Genomic DNA, 19280 nt, shown 5'->3' on the forward strand with positions numbered 1-19280 from the left:
AATGAGTGTACGAAGAGCGTGTTACTTCATACATGATAAGTAAAGAAAATGCTGATTTGATATTTTCAGCCTCTTAAAAGTTGTTATTCCCGCTATAGACTTGTTAGGTGAGCAACACGAGCTGAACAACACAGGATGCCAGGACGACGAGATCTGTGGGTCTGTTCAGTGCGGGGCTAACTGGTGTTGTGTGTGCTTGAGGCGGGGAAGGAAACGTGCCTTGACTTGTTCATGATCAGTAATTCTGTCGCCCCGCTGGTGTTGCCTTAATGACACGTCAGGTGCGCATTCTCTTCAGCTGATCACGCGTCACCAAACACACAATGAACAATGACACTGGTAGCCTGGTTAATACTGGCCACTGTTTACAGATGTGAGTGAGGACGAGAAATGCACTTGAGATGCCAATAAGACAATTTGTCCCTGCCAATAGTTTAAGGTTACTGAGAGGCCGTGTTTTAACATCCTGTGGTGTTCAGCTTGTGTTGCTCACCTAACAAGTCTATAGTGAGAATAATATCTTTTAATAGGCTGAAAACATCAAATCAGCATTTTCCTTACTTAGTTAATGCGCTCCCCGACTAACGTGTGCCGCCGCGACGCATGATCGGTGCTGGCTGACTGTGACTGGTGTCTGTACAAGTGCAGGTCCCTTAACGTGAAGGTCAAAGCACCATCGTGTGTTTGAAGGCCTTTGAACTCGGCGTCAGATCACATTTCATTATTAATTCACTTCTATGTTACAGCGAATGTTCAAGGGTGTAACTGAAAAAGGGAATAGCATTAAAAGTGTATGCAAATCTATTCTATGGAAAAATAAACGATTTCACACTTTTTTTTATATATATATACTTTTGTTACTTACTTTTTTTTATTTGTAAATTTTAAATCCCTTACACGTAAATGGAATTAAAATGTAAGCATCGTACGAAGCATTACTTTAGAACTGGAAAAGCATACTAAAAAAAAAAAGAGATAGAGAAAGAAAAAAAGAAAAGAAACGACATAACACGTAATTAAAAGAGAAAATATCATTACAATATAAATGAAAAGAAAGATAACATGATCAAAATAAAAGACATAATTGCAACAAAAAGAAACATACAGAAAAAAAAAGGAAATCAAACTAAAAAAAAAAGAAAAAGAAAAAAATACAAGAAAACGAAATATCTAAAACAGAAAGCACCATTACAAAATAAATAAATAAATAAGTAAATAAATAAATAAATAAATAAAATAAATAAATAAATATAAATAAAAACAAAAAGATAAAACATGATTAAAATAAACAGAATCATTGTAATTAAAAAAAAAAAAGTCCTCGATCGGAAAATAAAAAAAAATGAAGGAAAGAAAACGAAAAGAACAACTGAAACAGAAAACGAACGTAAACACACACACACACACACACACACACACACACACACACACACACACACACACACAGACCCACAACACACCAATCAGGGGGATGAGAGGGTGGGGGAAGGAAACCAACACTTACCCCCTCCCACACACATACACACATACACACAGACATACCCACACCCCTTCTCCTTCACCACACCAGCACACCCACACACTTACCACGCCTCCTTCACCACACCTCACCAATGAAGCCCACAAGCCGCGCCTCTCTCCTTCTGCAGCTGTTGTGAGATTTATGTAACGTGGCTAGGTGAACTGAAACAAGCATGAAGGAGGAGAAGGATCAGGAAAGGGCTACTACTGCTGCTGCTGCTACTACTACTACTACTACTACTACTACTACTACTACTGTTCTTCCTATTCTAATCTCCCTCTTCCTTGTTTTTATTCATTATTCTTGTTATCCTTTATTTGTTTCTTATCACATGTTACGCCTTTGTACTGTCTTTATTATTTTTTATTGTTTATTATTGTTTCTTAGTCTTTTTACTTGTGTTTTGTGTGTCTTGCTGTCTTTATTAATCCCTTTTGTCTTCTTATGCTTCTTATCATCTTTATTATTCTTTATTGTTTCTTATCATGTTTTTTTTTTTTTTATTTGATTTGTTACATTTCATATTTCACTTTTCTTATGCTATTCCTCTTCTTCCTCCTCCTCCTCCTCCTCTTCCTTCCGTTCCTGCTCTTCCTCCTCCTCCTCCTCCTCCTCTTCCTCATACTTCTGTTCATTATCTTTTCCATTCTCACTTTTTTTTTGTGTTTCTTTCTCTTGCTTTTCCTTGCACATCCTCTACACTACCACCACCACCACCACCACCTCCACCTCCTCCTCCTCCTCCTCCTTCTGTCTTTGTGGTGCGGTCGCTGCGGCTCAGACAAAGGGCACTGTAAGGCTTAAACAGCTTCCTTGTGACCCTTGCCCTCATAAAAAAAAAAAAAAAAAAGAAAAGAGAGAAAGGAGATATGAAAAAATGTGGTGATAATTCGTAGCAAATCTCTCGTGATCTTTTTTTTTTTTTTTTTTTTGCTTTCTATTTTTTTCTCTTTCTCTTCTGTCTGTCTTTAGTCTTCTTGTTTCCTGCTCCCTCTTCTTTTTCTTCCTCCTCCATCTCCTTTTCTCCCGCTAAGGTTTTTTGTTGTTTTCCTCCTCTTAGTCTTCCTTCTCTTCTCTTTCGCATTTTTTTTTTTAGTTATATGTTATGTTATTTTTTTTATTCTCTCTCTCTCTCTCTCTCTCTCTCTCTCTCTCTCTCTCTCTCTCTCTCTCTCTCTCTCTCTCTCTCTCTCTTATCCTCTCCACCTTTCTTTATTCTTTTATTCTCTTTCCTCTTAATTTACTTTTCCCTTTCTGATCTTTAACATATAAACCAATTTGCTGTTTTTTTCCCTTCTCTTCATCTAGTTTCCTCTTTGTATTTCCTCATTTATCTCTTTTCCCGTATTCTTTTTTTCTCTTTTGTCTGATCTTCAAACACAAATACTTTTTTTTTCTATCTAATTATTTTTTTTCTTCTTGCGTCTCTTTCTTCCTCCTCTTCATCTTCTCTGCTATTTTTTTTTCACCTCTGTCTTCCATCTTCTCTTCTAGTTTTTCCTCTTCCTTCTCTTCCATCTCCCATCTTTCTCTCCTCCTTACCTTCCATTTTTCTCTTCACCTTCTCTTCTATTTTTTTTCACCTCCATTTCTTCTTCCTTCCCATTTTCTTCTCTCTTATTTCGTTTTACTTCCTTCTCATCTTCCTCCTCTTCCAGCCGATCTTCTCTCTCCTCTTTCGTTTCCCCTTCAACTCCTCTTTCTCCCCATCCTCCTCCTCTTTCTCTCCACCTCTCCTATTTCGTTTTACCTCCATCTCCTTCTCTCCACCTTCTCCTATTTCTTTCCCCTCCATCTCCTGGCCCTCCCTGCTCCACCTCTCCTATTCCATTTTACCTCCATCTCCTCTTTCTCCTATTCCTCTTTCTCTTTCTGTTCCCCTCTCCTATTTCATTTACTCTCCATCTCCTCCATTCCATCTTCTATTTCGTTACCTTTCCACCTCCTGCTCCTTCCTGCTTCTCTGCTCCACCCCTCCTCACTGGTAGGGGCGGTGGTGTCACGGGCGGAGACAATTTACCTGGAGTCCTGGATCACGGTATCATTCCAGGCTCAAGGTAGCTCAGTGCAACGCCTCCACGCCGCCACGCCTCCACGCTCAGTCCATGTCCCTGTCTCTCTGTTCTCTACTTTCTCTATAGTCATCTTTGTTTTCCTCTAATCTATTTATTCTATGCTTTTAATGTTTTTTTTTCTTCTTTTCTTCGTTTTCTTTGTTTTTTTCTTTTTTTTTTGCTTCTCTGTTTTTTATTTTTTGTTTTTTTTATTACCTTCTCCTTCTTCTTCTGTCCTCTTTTCTTCTCTATTTTTTTTGTTTTTTTCTTCTTTTGTTTTTTTTTCCTTATTCTTCCTTTTGCTTTTCATCCTCTTCCCTATTCTCCTGTTCTCTCTCTCTCCTTCTCTACTTTTCTCTTATAATCTCCATTTCTTCTTACCTTCTTCTCTACTCTTCCCCTATTCTTTCTTTTGTCTTCCACTGTGCTTCTCTTATAATCTCTATTTTTTCTTCTCTTCTACTTTTATTCTTACTTGTTCACTCTATTCCTTTCTCTGTTTTTTTCTTCTTCCTCTATTCTTTCCTTTTATGTTTTTGTTGTTCTAATTTTCTTTTCTTTTTTTTCTTTTTTTTCTTTTTACTTCTATTTCTACTTCCGTTTCTCCCTATTCCTTTTTCTGTCCACATCGAAAATTCTGTTTACATTCCTTCTTCTCCTCCTCCTCCTCCTCCTCCTCCTCCTCCTCCTCCTCCTCCTCCTCCTCCTCCTCCTCCTCCTCCTCCTCCTCCTCGTCCTCCTCCTCCTCCTCCTGCCTTCCTGAATCTCACTAAAGCTTCCTCATTCCTCTTCCCTGCACCTCTCTCTCTCTCTCTCTCTCTCTCTCTCTCTCTCTCTCTCTCTCTCTCTCTCTCTGGATCTCAAACTCATCTCCTCTTCCTTTCCTTCTCCACTTTCCATCTTCTTTATCCTCGCATATTTATCATTTTATGTCTCTCTTCCGCCATTCTACCATACTTTCATCTCCTTCTTCACACCTTTTATCCGTCCTTCCTTCCTTCCTTCCTTCTTTCCTTCTTCACTTTCATCTTTCCTACCTCCCTTCCAAAACGTTTCTCTGTACCCTTCCTTTCCTTGCCTTGCCCTTTTTATTTCTTTCCTTCCTTCTTTCCTTTTTTTCCATCCCTTATTTATTTCCTTCCATCCTTCCTTCCTTTCTTTCTTTCTTTCTTCCTTCCCTCTCATCCCTTTCTTTCTACCGCATTTCCTTCCAAAACATCTTTATACCACACATCCTCTCCCTCGTTCCCTCTCCTTCCTTCTTTCCTTCCTCCAACTCAACCTTCCCTTTTCCTTCCTTCCCAACAATCCTTCATACCACACAATACCTTTCCTTTCCTTTCCTTCCTCCCACTTTCCAACCCCTTCCTCTATTCCTTCCTCTCCCTTCCTCCCTCCCTTTCTTCCTTCTCTTCATTCCATAACAATCTTAAATCCTTACGTTCTGTATACTCTCCCTCCCTCCTTCCCTTCTCTCCCTTCCTTCCTCCCAGCCCTTTATCCCAACCTGACCGAGTTAGAGGAGGGAGGGAGACACACACTGTCTGTCTGTACGTATGAGCAGTCTAGCCAAGGACGGAGATACACACCACGTAAAAATGTCACCAATAACTTCCTCTCGAGAACTCCCCGCCTAGCTGAGATTCTGGGACGCGAGGAGGCTGGGAAGTGACGGGGAGAGGGAGACAGGGGAGAGGTCCAGGTAGGGGGATGGAGGGGTAGGGGGCGTGTCATAAAGAGGGTATGGGTGTGTTAATGTGTTGGTTTCTTGTGGGTTTGTTATTTTCAGAATGTGTTTGTTTCATCTCTCTCTCTCTCTCTCTCTCTCTCTCTCTCTCTCTCTCTCTCTCTCTCTCTCTCTCTCTCTCTCTCTCTCTCTCTCTCTCTCTCTCTCTCTCTCATTTTGTGTGTGCGTCTTGCTTTGTAATCTGTCATTTGGTTAGGTTAGGTTTGTTTACCACTGTCTTCATGCAACTAATCAAATAGAGTAATGGCGTTATTGTGTGTGTGTGTGTGTGTGTGTGTGTGTGTGTGTGTGTGTGTGTGTGTGTGTGTGTGTGTGTGTGTGTGTGTGTGTGTGTGTGTGTGTGTGTGTGTGTGTGTGTGTGTGTGTGTGTGTGTGTGGTGGGGTGGTGGCTCTCCTCCGCCTGTCTACTGTATAGTTTGCCTTTATAACACACCCAGATGACGTCACGTGGACCCAGGAATACAAAGGAATGCAGAGTGAAAATGTGAGAAAAGACAGCAAGAATATTTTTGTTTTTTTAAAGAGAGTATCTAATGAAATATATACTTACGCTACACAGGTGACGTTAAGTGGACCCAGGAGGAATAAATAGGAATACAAAGGATGAATACACACTAAGAATATTTGGGGAAGGAGGCGTTTGGGGGAGTCTAAAGAAAGTATCTACTGAAATACAAACATTTACCATAAAAAAAGAAAAAAATGTAAGAGCAGATTGAAAAAATAAAAATAAACAAGGAAAAGAAGGAGGAAGAGTATGGAAAAGGAATAACAGAAAGACATAAAGATGGAAGAAGAAGGACGAAAAAAAAAAAGAAAAGAATGACGGAAAACTACATAATGAAAAAAAAAAGGAAAAACAAAACCAAGGATAGAAAAAGTGAAAACAGAGAAGAAAAATGACAAAAAAAAAGTAAAATAGAGAGAAAAAAACACGAAAACTAGAAAAGACACACAAGAAAATACCAAGAAAAGCCACGATGAAGTGATAAGAAAAAAGAAGAAAAGAAGGAAAAAAAGGTAAAAATAGAAGAAGACGACAAGGAAAGGAAGGAAAGGGGAAGAAGAAGGAGAATATGTTAGTAGTGGTGGTGAAGGGAATGGATGCGTTGATAACCGACCACTGTTAGGAATCGTGACTGAATAATATTTACCTCTCTCTCTCTCTCTCTCTCTCTCTCTCTCTCTCTCTCTCTCTCTCTCTCTCTCTCAACCCAGTTTCGCCAGGCTGTTTTATAGAATTGAGGTGGAAAGGAGGTGAAGGAGAGAGAGAGAGAGAGAGAGAGAGAGAGAGAGAGAGAGAGAGAGAGAGAGAGAGAGAGAGAGAGAGAGAGAGAGAGAGAGAGAGAGAGAGAGAGACGAGTGGTGGTGAATCTGACAAGTTAAACCTTTCATCTCTCTCTCTCTCTCTCTCTCTCTCTCTCTCTCTCTCTCTCTCTCTCTCTCTCTCTCTCTCTCTCTCTGGCAAGGTGAACGGAAGGTAAAAGATAAGAAAAAACAAAGGAAATTCGCATGATAAAATATATACCAAATAAGAATTGTACACAACCTAACCTAATTTGACCTAGCCCAACCTAACCCAACCCAAACTAATCTAACTTAATGTAACTTAACCTAAACTAATTAAAACCTAACTTAATCTAACCTAACCTAACCTAACCTAACCTAACCTTACTCATCCAAACCTAACTTAACCTAATCCAAACCTAACCTAACCTAACCTAACCTAACCTAACCTAACTTAAACTAACCTAAATTGACCTAACCCAACCTAACCCAACCCAAACTAATCTAACTTAATCTAATCTAACCTAACCTAACCTAACCTAACCTTACTCATCCAAACCTAACTTAACCTAATCCAAACCTAACCTAACCTAGTCTAACCTAACCTAACCTAACTTAAACTAACCTAACCTAACCTAACCTAACCTAACTTAACCTAAACTAATTAAAACCTAACTTAATCTAATCTAACCTAACCTAACCTAACCTAACCTTACTCATCCAAACCTAATTTAACCTAATCCAAACCTAACCTAACCTAGTCTAACCTAACCTAATCTAACTTAAACTAACCTAACCTAACCTAACCTAACCTAACTCAACACTATTATTATTCGATACGGGCCTAATGCGGGGCAGACGCGTCCCTTACTGACCAAGGGAGGTAGATGAAGTGAAGGCAAGGAACACGATGGAAGGAGAGTGGGAAGGGAGGGAAGGTGAGGCGGGTGGTACCGTGACCTAAATGGGAAGATTGATGAACAAATGTGCTTTTCGTGATAAAGTTTAGTAAAAAAATCTGTAAGTGAAGGGGATAGAAGTAAAAGTAAAAAAGGCAGTAGTGAAATGAATAGGGTAGGAGTGAGGGAAGCTAAAATGGGTAGATAAAAGGGAAAGATTAATGAAATTGACAAAAAGGGAGACTGAAAACAATAGATAATGCTTAAATAGAATAAAACATACTGAAAACAAGGAGAAAAATACAAAACAAAGAAATAGCAATAATCTTCTATAATAATTCAATGATAAAATAACGTAAGAGAAATAAAAAAATAAAAGAATGACGAATTAAAAAAAGAAAAATTTAAATAGACAAATAAAAAGGAATTGACGATGAAGCAAAATAAAGGAAGAAAAAAAAGACAACATTGAAGAAAAACGATAATTATCTAAAAAGAAGAAAATAATTACATAAAGGTGTAATACTTATAGAAGAGACGACATACAACAAACACGATAATTACAAAACAAAAAAGAACAATTACATAAAGAAACAGAAGAGAAAAACGAACAATATACAAAAAAAAAACACGATGATTACATAAAAAAAATAGAGCGATTATATGAAAAAAACAAAGATGAAATAACTGGTTTAGTACATGTAATACTTCTAAGAGGGCGCGGCACATTGAGGCACGGTGATGGATAACCTGCTACACCCACACACCCTCACCCTCTCCCTCTCCCTCTCTCTCTCTCTCTCTCTCTCTCTCTCTCTCTCTCTCTCTCTCATTCCCGCCACAAACTTCCCTCTTCCTGAACATGTACATCATTAATCACCCACACACACACACACACACACACACACACACACACACACACACACACACACACACACACACACACACACACACACACACACAGAAGGGGGCTGTTTCTGTGTCATGGTCTTGATAATATTTCGCTCACGGAGGGGTGGAGAGAGAGAGAGAGAGAGAGAGAGAGAGAGAGAGAGAGAGAGAGAGAGAGAGAGAGAGAGAGAGAGAGAGAGAGAGAGAGAGAGAGAGAGAGAGAGAGAGAGAGAGAGAGAGAGAGAGAGAGAGAGAGAGAGAGAGAGAGAGGAGGTGGAATAAACAGTGGAGGAAACTGGAGATCGGGAGAAGGATGGTTGGATGGGTGGATGGGTGAATGGGTAGATAGATAGATAGATAGATAGATAGATAGATAGATAGATAGATAGATAGATAGATGGATGGATGGATAAATAGATTGACTGATAGATAGATAAACACACAGATAGCCAGATAGATAGATAAATAGATAAGAAATAGATAAATAGATAGATGAGAGAGAGAGAGAGAGAGAGAGAGAGAGAGAGAGAGAGAGAGAGAGAGAGAGAGAGAGAGAGAGGTGCTTAAACGTGAAGGGAGGGGAACATAAAGAAAGAAATACTTTTGCCATAAATTCTGAAAAAAAATGTTAAATAGAAAAAAGAATAAGAGTTTTTTTTTTTTGAAAGGGAGCAGATTTTTAAACCACTTTTATTTATTTTATTTATGTTTTATTTTTACTTTACTTTTGTTTACTTTTTAATGTGTAAAGGAAGGAAAGAGAGAGTTTATATAAGTGTTCATAATTCTCTCTCTCTCTCTCTCTCTCTCTCTCTCTCTCTCTCTCTCTCTCTCTCTCTCTCTCTCTCTCTCTCTCTCTCTCTCTCTCTCTTGGGGTGGGTGCGGGCACATACGCACGCACTTTGTAGATGAAATTGGCTTTTTCTCGTCCATAATGTTTTCCGTCACGAGAAAAGAAGAGTCCTTGTCCTCATTTCCCGCTTTTTTAATACCCACTCTCTCTCTCTCTCTCTCTCTCTCTCTCTCTCTCTCTCTCTCTCTCTCTCTCTCTCTCTCTCTCTCTCTCTCTCTCTCTCTTGGTGTTTTCATTATTTCTCTTCCTTTCCTTTTTTCTATATTTTGTTTCCTCCTACTATTCTCTCATTCATCATCTTTTTCTTTTCTTTTATTTCCTTCTCTTATGCTTGTTTTCCTCTGTCCTTTCTATTTCCCTCTCTTCCCTTTCCTTCCATCTCTTTCCCTTTTTTTGTCTTTCTCTGATCTATCTTTCCTTCTCTCTCTCTCTCTCTCTCTCTCTCTCTCTCTCTCTCTCTCTCTCTCTCTCTCTCTCTCTCTGACCATTAAATTTCAAGTGCGTGGACCTTCAATATTTTATTCCCATACTGCATTCTTGTCAGTTTCCTTTCCTCTAATCCTCCAATATTCTCTCTCTCTCTCTCTCTCTCTCTCTCTCTCTCTCTCTCTCTCTCTCTCTCTCTCTCTCTCTCTCTCTCTCTTTCCGTCCTTGATCTCATTGTCATATTTTCTTTTATTATTTTCCTTTCTTTACTTTATTCTTTATCATTTTTCCCCTTTTCCACCTCTACTACTTTCTTTCCTCTTCGTTTTCCTCTTTACTTTCCTCTTTATTGCTTTTCTTCCTTTCCTGTATCTCTAACACATTTTTTTTATTTTTCACTTCCTTTATCACTTTCTTCTTTTCTCTCCTCTTTACTCTTTATTACTTCCTTCCCTTTCTCTCTCTCTAACACTTCCTTTTCCTCTTCATTTTATCTGGACCTCTTCTCTTTACTTTTCTTCCTCCTCTTCTCTCTTACTCTCCTTTCCTCTTCATTATTTACTTTTCTCCTTCCCTTATCTCTATATATATATATATTTCTCTCATCTCCTATTCACACCACACACACACACACACAAAAACACATACACACAAACACACACAGGTGACTCATCCTCAGGTAATCTCCAGCACTCAAGCTTGGCCTCACCTGCACTTAAAGACAGATCAGCTTAATTAGAGGTTGTTCCGTCAGCCTACCTGTCCCGCGCGACGCTAATCAAGGTGTTAATTTAATAGTTGTCCTGAATGCACTGGTGATGGTGGTGGTTTTGGAGGGAGGAGGAGGAGGAGGAGGAGGAGGAGGAGGAGGAGGAGGAGGAGGAGGAGGAGGAGGAGGAGGAGGAGGAGGAGGAGGAGGACAACAATGAAGAAAACAAAGAAGAATAAAAAGAAGAACAAGAGAAACAGGAAGAACAAGAACAAGGAAAAGAGGAACAAGAACAAGGAGAACAATAACAAAAACAAGAGAAAGAACAAAAAAACAAGAACAATAAGAACAATACGAAGTAGAAAAAAAGATGAAAAGAAGAAAAAGAACAACAACAACAACAACAACAACAAGATCAAGAACAAGAAAAGAAAGAAAAAAAGAGAAAAAAAAAACAAAAACCCTACCACTTTACTAGACCAGCGAAGAGCAAGAAGGGGAAACAAACAGCCTACTACCTGCCTGATGGTGGTAACAGGTTGGGAGTGAAGGTAGAGGGAGGAGGGGCGTGTGTCCGTCAGCCACCCGCCGTGTGTTTGGGCTGCTGACGGGGCGGCGAGGAGGGAACCGCTGCCTGCCTTCACCCGCCCTACCACCAACTGCTTCACCTTCGTTCTGCTTTTAAAACCCAGCCACGCCCTGCCCTACTAAACCTTACTGCGTTCTGGTCCTCTTGTGTTTGTTAGTGTGATGTTTTTATAATATTACAGATAAACAAGTGAATTTACCTGGTGTGTAAATTTGACTTCTTCTTAATTAATGGTGCAGGTGAAAAGCAGAGTAATTTTGAATTCGTGAAAACATTACAGCAAGGAAAATTGTTTAGTGTTCTTTCTTCTTTGCGTCTTCTCTTTCTTCGTCTGTGAGCACTGCAACCTTCTTCTTCTTCTTCTTCTTCTTCTTCTTCTTCTTTCTCTTCGTCTCTTCAGTCGTTAATTCGTTTTTTCTCTCTCTCTGGTGACCTCTGATTGTTTCCATTTGTTTTTCGTGGTTGTTATTGGGAATTGTATGGACTCTCTCTCTCTCTCTCTCTCTCTCTCTCTCTCTCTCTCTCTCTCTCTCTCTCTCTCTCTCTCTCCATTTCCCCCCAATTCCTCCTCTTTTTCCTCCCTCTCCCTCTCCCTCTCAACACGTAACGACCTGAATCACCGAACAACCTCACGACCATCCATAGTTCGACCATCTGTTATTGGATGGCTCTTCGGCCCCTCCCTATTCCACCTGTCTCGTCCCAGGCTCCACCACCACCACCGCCACCACCACCACTACTATCAACACCACTACTATCGCCACCATCACCACCGTCATCTTCTCGTCTTGTCCATTTCAAATATGTATCCTTTCCCAATATTTGTGTTTGTGGGAGGGATCTACTACTACTACTACTACTACTACTACTACTACTACTACTACTACTACGACCACTACTAGTGCTCCTTTTCTGTTACTTTTCTTTTTTTCTTTTTCTTCTTTTCTCTTTTCTTCCGTTTATTTTTACGTCTTCTGTTTCTTTTCTATTTTTTCTTCTTCTATTTCTTCTCCTTCTTTCGTTCTTCCTCTTCTCGTAAACCTACTCCTCCTCCTCCTCCTCCTCCTCCTCCTTCTTCTCTTCTTCTTCTCCTTCTTCTTCTTTTTCGTTTTCTTCTTTTCTTTTTCTTCTTCCATATTATTATTATTATTATGACTATTATCATTATCATCTTTTATCATCAGCAGCATCATCATCATCATTATTATTTTGTTTATCTCTCTCTCTCTCTCTCTCTCTCTCTCTCTCTCTCTCTCTCTCTCTCTCTCTCTCTCTCTCTCTCTCTCTCTCTCTCTCTCTCTCTCTCTCTCTCTCTCTCTCTCAGGACGCAGCTTACTTCACCTTCCCTCTCACCGCCACTCCTTCAAACATCACCTTCCTTCACACTCCTTCTACCCTTCCTTCTTTCCCTCCTTCATTTAAAAGCCTTACTTCGTTTCTCTTTCCTTCCTTTCCTCTCTCAGTTGTTTCCTCATTTCCTCCTCTCATTTCCTTCCTTCATTCTTCCTTTCCTCCTTGGCCCACTAGGTAAAAACAGCAATTTTCTTTCTTCCTCTTTATTCCTCTTCCTTGCACTTCCTCTTCCTCCTCCTTCTCCTCTTCATCATCATTCTCCCTTCCTCTTCCTCCTCGTTTTCTTTACCTTCTCCTTTTCTTTGCTTATGTCAGGTAACAACAATATTCAGCCTCTATTTTCCTCTCTCTTCCTCTGTTTCCCCTTTCCATCTTTATTTCCCTCTCTTTTCTTTTCTTCTTTTCCCTTCTTACTTGTCTCTCCTATAATTTTCCTTTCCTATCTCTCTTTTTCTTTTATTTTATCTCCTCTCCCTTCTCTTTTCTTTCCTCTTTTTCCTTTCATTTCCCTTTCCTTTCTTTCCCCTTCCCACTTCTTTCTCCTTTCCTTTCCCTTTCATCTTTCTCCTCTCTCTTCCCCTCTTCCTTCTTCCCCCTCCCTGATTAGCTTCCTATCTCTTATATGAAGGGGAGAGGTTGGGAGAGCAAGAGAGTTGGGGTGAGAAATAGGTAGAGGAGGAGGAGAGGGGAGAGGGGAGAGGGGAGAGGGGAGAGGGGAGAGTGTGAGGAAGAGGAAGAGCTGGAGACAGGTAGAAATGGGGAGAATGAGAAGAGATTATAGTAATGAGAGTGGGAAGAGGGAGGAGGAAGAAGAATAGGAATAGATGAGAGGGAGAGGGAGAGGAGAGGGAGAGGGAGAGGGAGAGGGAAGGGGAGAAGAAGAGGGAAAGTTAAGAGGTGATGGTGTTTTACTTCACTAATGGTTGGTATTCTCTCTCTCTCTCTCTCTCTCTCTCTCTCTCTCTCTCTCTCTCTCTCTCTCTCTCTCTCTCTCTCTCTCTCTCTCTCTCTCTCTCTTATTTATTTGTTTACTTATTTATTTATCTATTTATTCCTAATTGTTTATATTTACTCTCTTCACCCATCACTATTTTTTTTTTTTGCTTTTGTTTTTTTTTTATTTTAGCATTCACTTTTTATTTACCTTTATATTTCTATCTATTTATTACATAACATTTATCTTCACCTACGTTTATTAATTCATCTACTTCGTATTTTTATTCCCACTTATATTTATCTTTTTTTCTACTGATTAATTTTCCCTTCGTTTTGTTATTTATACATTTTTTTTTCGTTCAGTTTCATCTGTTTCCACTGTACGTTTAAAAAAGGAGGAAAAAGAAAGGAAATAGAGGAATTATGGTAATGGTAGGAGGAGGAGGAGGAGGAGGAGGAGGAGGAGGAGGAGGAGGAGGAGGAGGAGGAGGAGGAGGAGGAGGAGGAGGAGGAAGAAGAGGAGGAGGAGCTCAGGTTATAACAATAGGAAAGAAACAAGTAAGAAAAAAACAAATAGAGAGAGGAAGAAGAGAAAAAGCAACATAAAGGAAAAGAAGAAGAAAATTTAAAAGGAAATTAAAAGGAGGAGGAACTGAGATTGGAATAAGATGAGAAGAGAAAAAGAAGAGGAAGACAAACAAGAGAGAAAAAAGGAAGAAGGAGAGGAAGGGTTGAGGATGAGAAGGGAGAGGAATAAACAGGAAAAAGAGGAGAAGGAGGAAGGAGAAAGAGAAGGAAGGAGAAAGAGGTGATATACGATAAAAATACAAGGAAAAGGAGGAGCAAAGAAGAGATGGAAGATATGAAAATAAGAAAAAACAAATAAACACGAAAAAGAGAGAAGAAGCGAGGAAAAGAAGAAAGAGGAAGAGGAAAGAGGGGAGTGACTGTACGGGGAAGTGGTGACAGCGTGATGGGGAAACACAACACGCGAGAAACACACACACACACACACACACACACACACACACACACACACACACACACACACACACACACACACACACACACCACCACCACCACCACCACCACGTGTGTTTCTTTACAATAAGAATATGATAAAAACACATTGTCTGCCGATATTAAACGTGGCTCTCTCTCTCTCTCTCTCTCTCTCTCTCTCTCTCTCTCTCTCTCTCTCTCTGTTCCGGTAAATCTTGATAATTACACCCAGATTACAGAGACCCATAAAATTACCTGACTCTTTCTACCTGCATACCTGGGGGGATTAATTAATTGGGCCAAAACAGGTGTACATACGTATTTTAGGTTAGTGTGTGTGCGCAGGTGTGAGGGAATGCTGATTGGTTGCCTACTTTTGCGCTTTCTTGTTTATTAAGGTGTTCTGTCTTTTTGTTTTTTTTTGTTTTTCTTTTCTGTCGAGTAAAATTGTTTGTTTCGTGTGTGTTCGTGTGAAGATTGGAGAGAGAGGAGGGAGTGTAGGGAGGGAATGAGGATGAGGAGGAGGGAAATGAGAGAAGATGGAGGGAAAGAAGGAATTAAGGGCGGGAGGAAAAAAGGAAGAAAGGACAGAAAGAAAGAAGGAAAGAAAGGAAGAAGGGAAGTAAGAAGGCAAAAAAAATGAAAGAACTAGGTATAAAACTCAAAAAAAGGGAGGAAGAAAGAAATTAAGGAATGAGAAGACATGGAGGAAAGGAAGGAAGGAAGGAAGGAATGGAGGGGCTACAAATTTCCTTCCCTTGTACCATATAACTCCCAAAATGAACACAAACTGAAAGGAAGGAAGTCCAGTGATGAGGAAAAAGTGTATGACTAAATTTCCATATCAAAATTATTACCTTTGACAGTTTTTGGAGACAAGAGTGATAGCAACAGTTCTCCTCTCCCTCCTGCTCTTCTTTCCCTCTCCCTTCCCTTCTTCTCTCCTCTCCCTTGCCTCTCAGACACTCCCTTCACCTCCTCCTTTCTTCTTTCCCTTTCCAGCTACCTTCATCTCCTTTTCTCCTGTCCTTTGCTTCTTCGCCTCTTTCCTTCACCTCCCTCACTTCCCTCCCCTCTCTTGTACCTCTTCCTCTCTTCTCTTTCTCTTCTCTCTTCTCCTCTTTCTTCACTTCCATCACTTCTCTGCCATCTCCTCTTCTTTGTTTTCCTACCTCTCCCTTCACTTCTCTCTCCCTCTCTCCTCCCCTCCAACCTTCTTTAACCGCAATTTCTTCTCACCTACAAGACGCACCACCACCACCACCTCCACCACCACCTCCTACCCTCCACTCTCCCCACACGCTCTCTCCTCCCCAACCCTGACCTAACCTAACCTAATTTTCCATAACCCCAATCTCATCTCCCCAACAGGACACGTGTCTGCTACAACCCTCACCACCGCACCACCACCACCACCACCACCTTCGTCGCCGCCGCCGCCGCCATGTTGCCTCCCCCGGAAGAGGTGGTGAGTGACGCCCGCGAGGGGGTGACGCAGGCGGTGCCCTTGGGGTGCAACTGCGGCGGAGAGGAGGTGGTCGCCATGACGGACACGCTGCTGCAGGTGGAGTGTGAGGCTAATGTCACGTGCACGGCGCTCACCACGGTGCCCGGCGCGACCATCGTGTCCCCCATACTGCTCTCCCTCAGCGGCGTCACGGGTGAGTGTGGGTGAGAGGGAGAGGGAGAATCAAGTCCTCAGTGATGTGACGGGCGAGTGTAAGAGAGAGGGAGAGGGGGAGGGAGAGTGAGCGTGAGAGGGTAAAGAAGAGGGAGAGCAAGAGCCCAAGCGGTAGAGAGTAGTTACCATTATCTCCCTTAGCTCTCCATAATAGCATGACGTTTGAGAGAGAGAGAGAGAGAGAGAGAGAGAGAGAGAGAGAGAGAGAGAGAGAGAGAGAGAGAGAGAGAGAGAGAGAGAGAGAGAGAGAGAGAGAGACAGAGAGAGAGAGAGAGAGAGAGAGAGAAGACTGATGTGGAATGAGAGATAAAGAAGAATGGAGACTAGGAAGAGGAGAGGAGATAGGAAAGAATGGAAACTGAAGGGACGAGGGGAACAAGGAGGGGGAGAGGAAAAGGATGGAAGCAAGGAGAGAAAGAAGAGAAAACAGCGGAAAATGGAAGGAGGGAAAGAGGGAGGGAAAGAGAGAAGAGAAAAACAGAAACAGGAAGGAAGAGAAAGGATAGAGGAAAGGAAGGAGGCTTTGGGGAAGAAGGGGGGGGGAGAGAGAGAGAGAGAGAGAGAGAGAGAGAGAGAGAGAGAGAGAGAGAGAGAGAGAGAGAGAGAGAGAGAGAGAGAGAGAGAGAGAGAGAGAGAGAGAGAGAGAGAGGGGGGGAGGATAATCAAATGAATGTGAGTGAGAGAAACATCATTAGCGGGAGATTAGCTACGAATGAGAGAGAGAGAGAGAGAGAGAGAGAGAGAGAGAGAGAGAGAGAGAGAGAGAGAGAGAGAGAGAGAGAGAGAGAGAGAGAGAGAGATACTTTTTTCTTTTCTTTTTATTCTTTTCTATACGTGCCTATCAAACAATTTCTTCTGTCCACTTTACTAATGAAAGATTTATGTACTATCTTCGCTCTTTCATCACTTTTCTGGTAAACTCTGGAATTCCTTGCTTTACACCTCTTATACGGGCGAAAACATCAACAAATACGTCTTTATATATAACAATTGCTTTATCCTGTTCACCTTCTTGATATGAGAGTTATCTGTTATCCCCATTCTTTCATTTCTCTCTCTCTCTCTCTCTCTCTCTCTCTCTCTCTCTCTCTCTCTCTCTCTCTCTCTCTCTCTCTCTCTCGTTAAACTCAGGAACTCTGGCTCACCGTTCTTTCTTTCCACTCTCCTGTGACTAAGACAGTTTCAAGAAGGCAGCAGCGGAACGTCCCCGGATCTAAACTGACCTGCATTAGATTTACCTTAACTTTTCTCGTCCTAATTCTTATGGATAAATTTTTGTGTGTGTGTGTGTATTTACGTAGATCTTCGTTAGTCCACTGGGAACATGAAAATAGTAAAAGTCGTATTGATTCTTGAAAAGTAGAATAAAGTTATATAAAGGGAGATTGTGTATGCAGGTTTGTTTAGGCAGAAGTAAACAGGTGGGTAGAGTAATGAAAATGAACTTACGTGATGTAAATAAATTAGTCTTCCTTACAGCATAAAGTTATATAGAGGGAGATTGTGTATGCAGGTTTGTTTAGGCAGAAGTAAACAGGTGGGTAGAGTAATGAAAATAAACTTACGTGATATAAATAAATTAGTCCTCCTTACCTGAGAGATTCACTGGCAGAACGTTCTTGCCATTTCCTCTGTCCCCCCTTCAGCCACCCGTTTTCTTTGCTGGAAAAAAAAAAAAAACGGGGAGGGGGTAATCTTTAGGCTTATCAACAAAAGTTCTTGCCTGTCACTTGTAAGATTTTAAGTCAGCAAAACTCTAATGAAAGTCTGATGTGTTCATTAAATTTTCTCTGTTCATTTCGTTACTTTCTTCTCTAGTCTCTGAAACTATTTTTTTTTTTTTTTTTACTTTTCATATCTCTGCTCTTTAAAGGTGATTGTTTCCCTGTTTGCTGATTATTTTGGGATTTGCTCTTTTATTTTCCATGTTTGTTCGTCGGCCTCCCACCCTCCATTCTCTCTCTCTCTCTCTCTCTCTCTCTCTCTCTCTCTCTCTCTCTCTCTCTCTCTCTCTCTCTCTCTCTCTCTCTCTCTCTGACAACAATTCTCAGTATTCACTCACCTCTCCCAATACCAGACAGTTTTATACTCTCTCACTCTCACCTGCTGTGTTTCCCTCTCCCTCCATGCCTATCTTCCTCTCCTTTCTTACATATTTTTCCCTCCAGTCTCACCTCCCTTTCCTCCGTGCATGTTTCCTCCTCTCATTCTAACCTCTGTTCCCTCCCTTCACTCACTCTCCCCCCGGACTTTCAGCTCTCATATAAAAGGCTTACACTTTCTCTCTATCTTCATTCTCCCTGTCTGTCTCTGTGTGTGTGTGTGTGTGTGTGTGTGTGTGTGTGTGTGTGTGTGTGTGTGTGTGTGTGTGTGTGTGTGTGTGTGTGTGTGTGTGTGTGTGTGTGTGTGTGTGTGTGTGTGTGTGTGTGTGTGTGTGTGTGTGTGTGTGTGTGTGTGTGTGTGTCTATCTGCTTCATCCTACACGTCACTGACTTTCATATTTCATCTTTATTTAGGCACTGTATCACCCCCCTATCCTTCTCTCTCTCTCTCTCTCTCTCTCTCTCTCTCTCTCTCTCTCTCTCTCTCTCTCTCTCTCTCTCTCTCTCTCTCTCTCTCTCTCTCTCTCTCTCCCTCGTCCCTCCCACACAAACGCATCCGTCTTCCTTCTCGCTAATCTTTCTCTCTCTCTCTCCTTTTCTGTGTCTCCATCTCCTCTCCCTCTCCGTCACTCCTCCAGACTTCCCTCCACCCACGCCCTCCCTCTCCCTGTCACTCTCGCCACTGTTCTTGGTTGTCTATCTGTCATCAAACCCTTCCATTCTTTCACTCCACGAATTTCTGCACAGTTTTCTTGTTTATTCTTTTCTTGTACGGGTTTTCTCGGTCTCTTTTGTTAATATTCGTTTTTAGAATTGCTTTTTTTTTTTAAGTTCATCTGCAGCTTTTCCTTGTAGCTTCGAACTTTTTTTCTTCTGTAAGATTTTTTTTTTTTTTTTGGTGTCTAATCTCTTGAAGTTAGTCACTCTTTATCTTTTCCTTCATCTTCCTCCTGTTTCTCCTCATTTCCGTTCCTCCTCTCCACTTCCTCTTACCTTCCCTGACTTCCTCTATGTTTCAGTCCCTGTTCCTCTGAGCATCAAAGATTAAAGGAAGTTCTTCGTATGGTAAGAGTGAGACAGGAAGTGATTCATTCTCTCTCTCTCTCTCTCTCTCTCTCTCTCTCTCTCTCTCTCTCTCTCTCTCTCTCTCTCTCTCTCTCTCTCTCTCTAGATAACGGATGACAATAGGAGAAAGAGAGAGAGTAAAAATGAAGAATAAAACGAAGGAA

General features: G+C 41.1%; 1 protein-coding gene and 1 long non-coding RNA gene across 10 annotated transcripts in view; one reads left to right on the top strand and one right to left on the bottom strand.

The window, feature by feature from the left end:
• The window catches only part of LOC135105129 (prostaglandin E2 receptor EP4 subtype-like), a 209281-nt gene that overhangs the window by 135137 nt on the left and 54864 nt on the right, over positions 1–19280 (top strand). For all 7 annotated transcript variants that reach the window (XM_064013155.1, XM_064013154.1, XM_064013159.1 and 4 more), the window contains one exon: positions 15640–15929. In XM_064013155.1, the coding sequence (XP_063869225.1) occupies positions 15713–15929 (217 nt within the window). In that variant the 5' untranslated portion in view covers positions 15640–15712. The remainder of the gene's footprint in view (positions 1–15639; positions 15930–19280) is intronic.
• LOC135105131 (uncharacterized) overlaps positions 1–19280 on the bottom strand; it is a 184502-nt gene that overhangs the window by 51178 nt on the left and 114044 nt on the right. For all 3 annotated transcript variants that reach the window (XR_010270717.1, XR_010270718.1, XR_010270719.1), the window contains one exon: positions 17543–17611. This is a non-coding gene — a long non-coding RNA (uncharacterized LOC135105131). The remainder of the gene's footprint in view (positions 1–17542; positions 17612–19280) is intronic.

The sequence above is a fragment of the Scylla paramamosain genome, chromosome 11, assembly GCF_035594125.1.
Source record: "Scylla paramamosain isolate STU-SP2022 chromosome 11, ASM3559412v1, whole genome shotgun sequence".
NCBI lineage: Eukaryota > Metazoa > Arthropoda > Malacostraca > Decapoda > Portunidae > Scylla > Scylla paramamosain.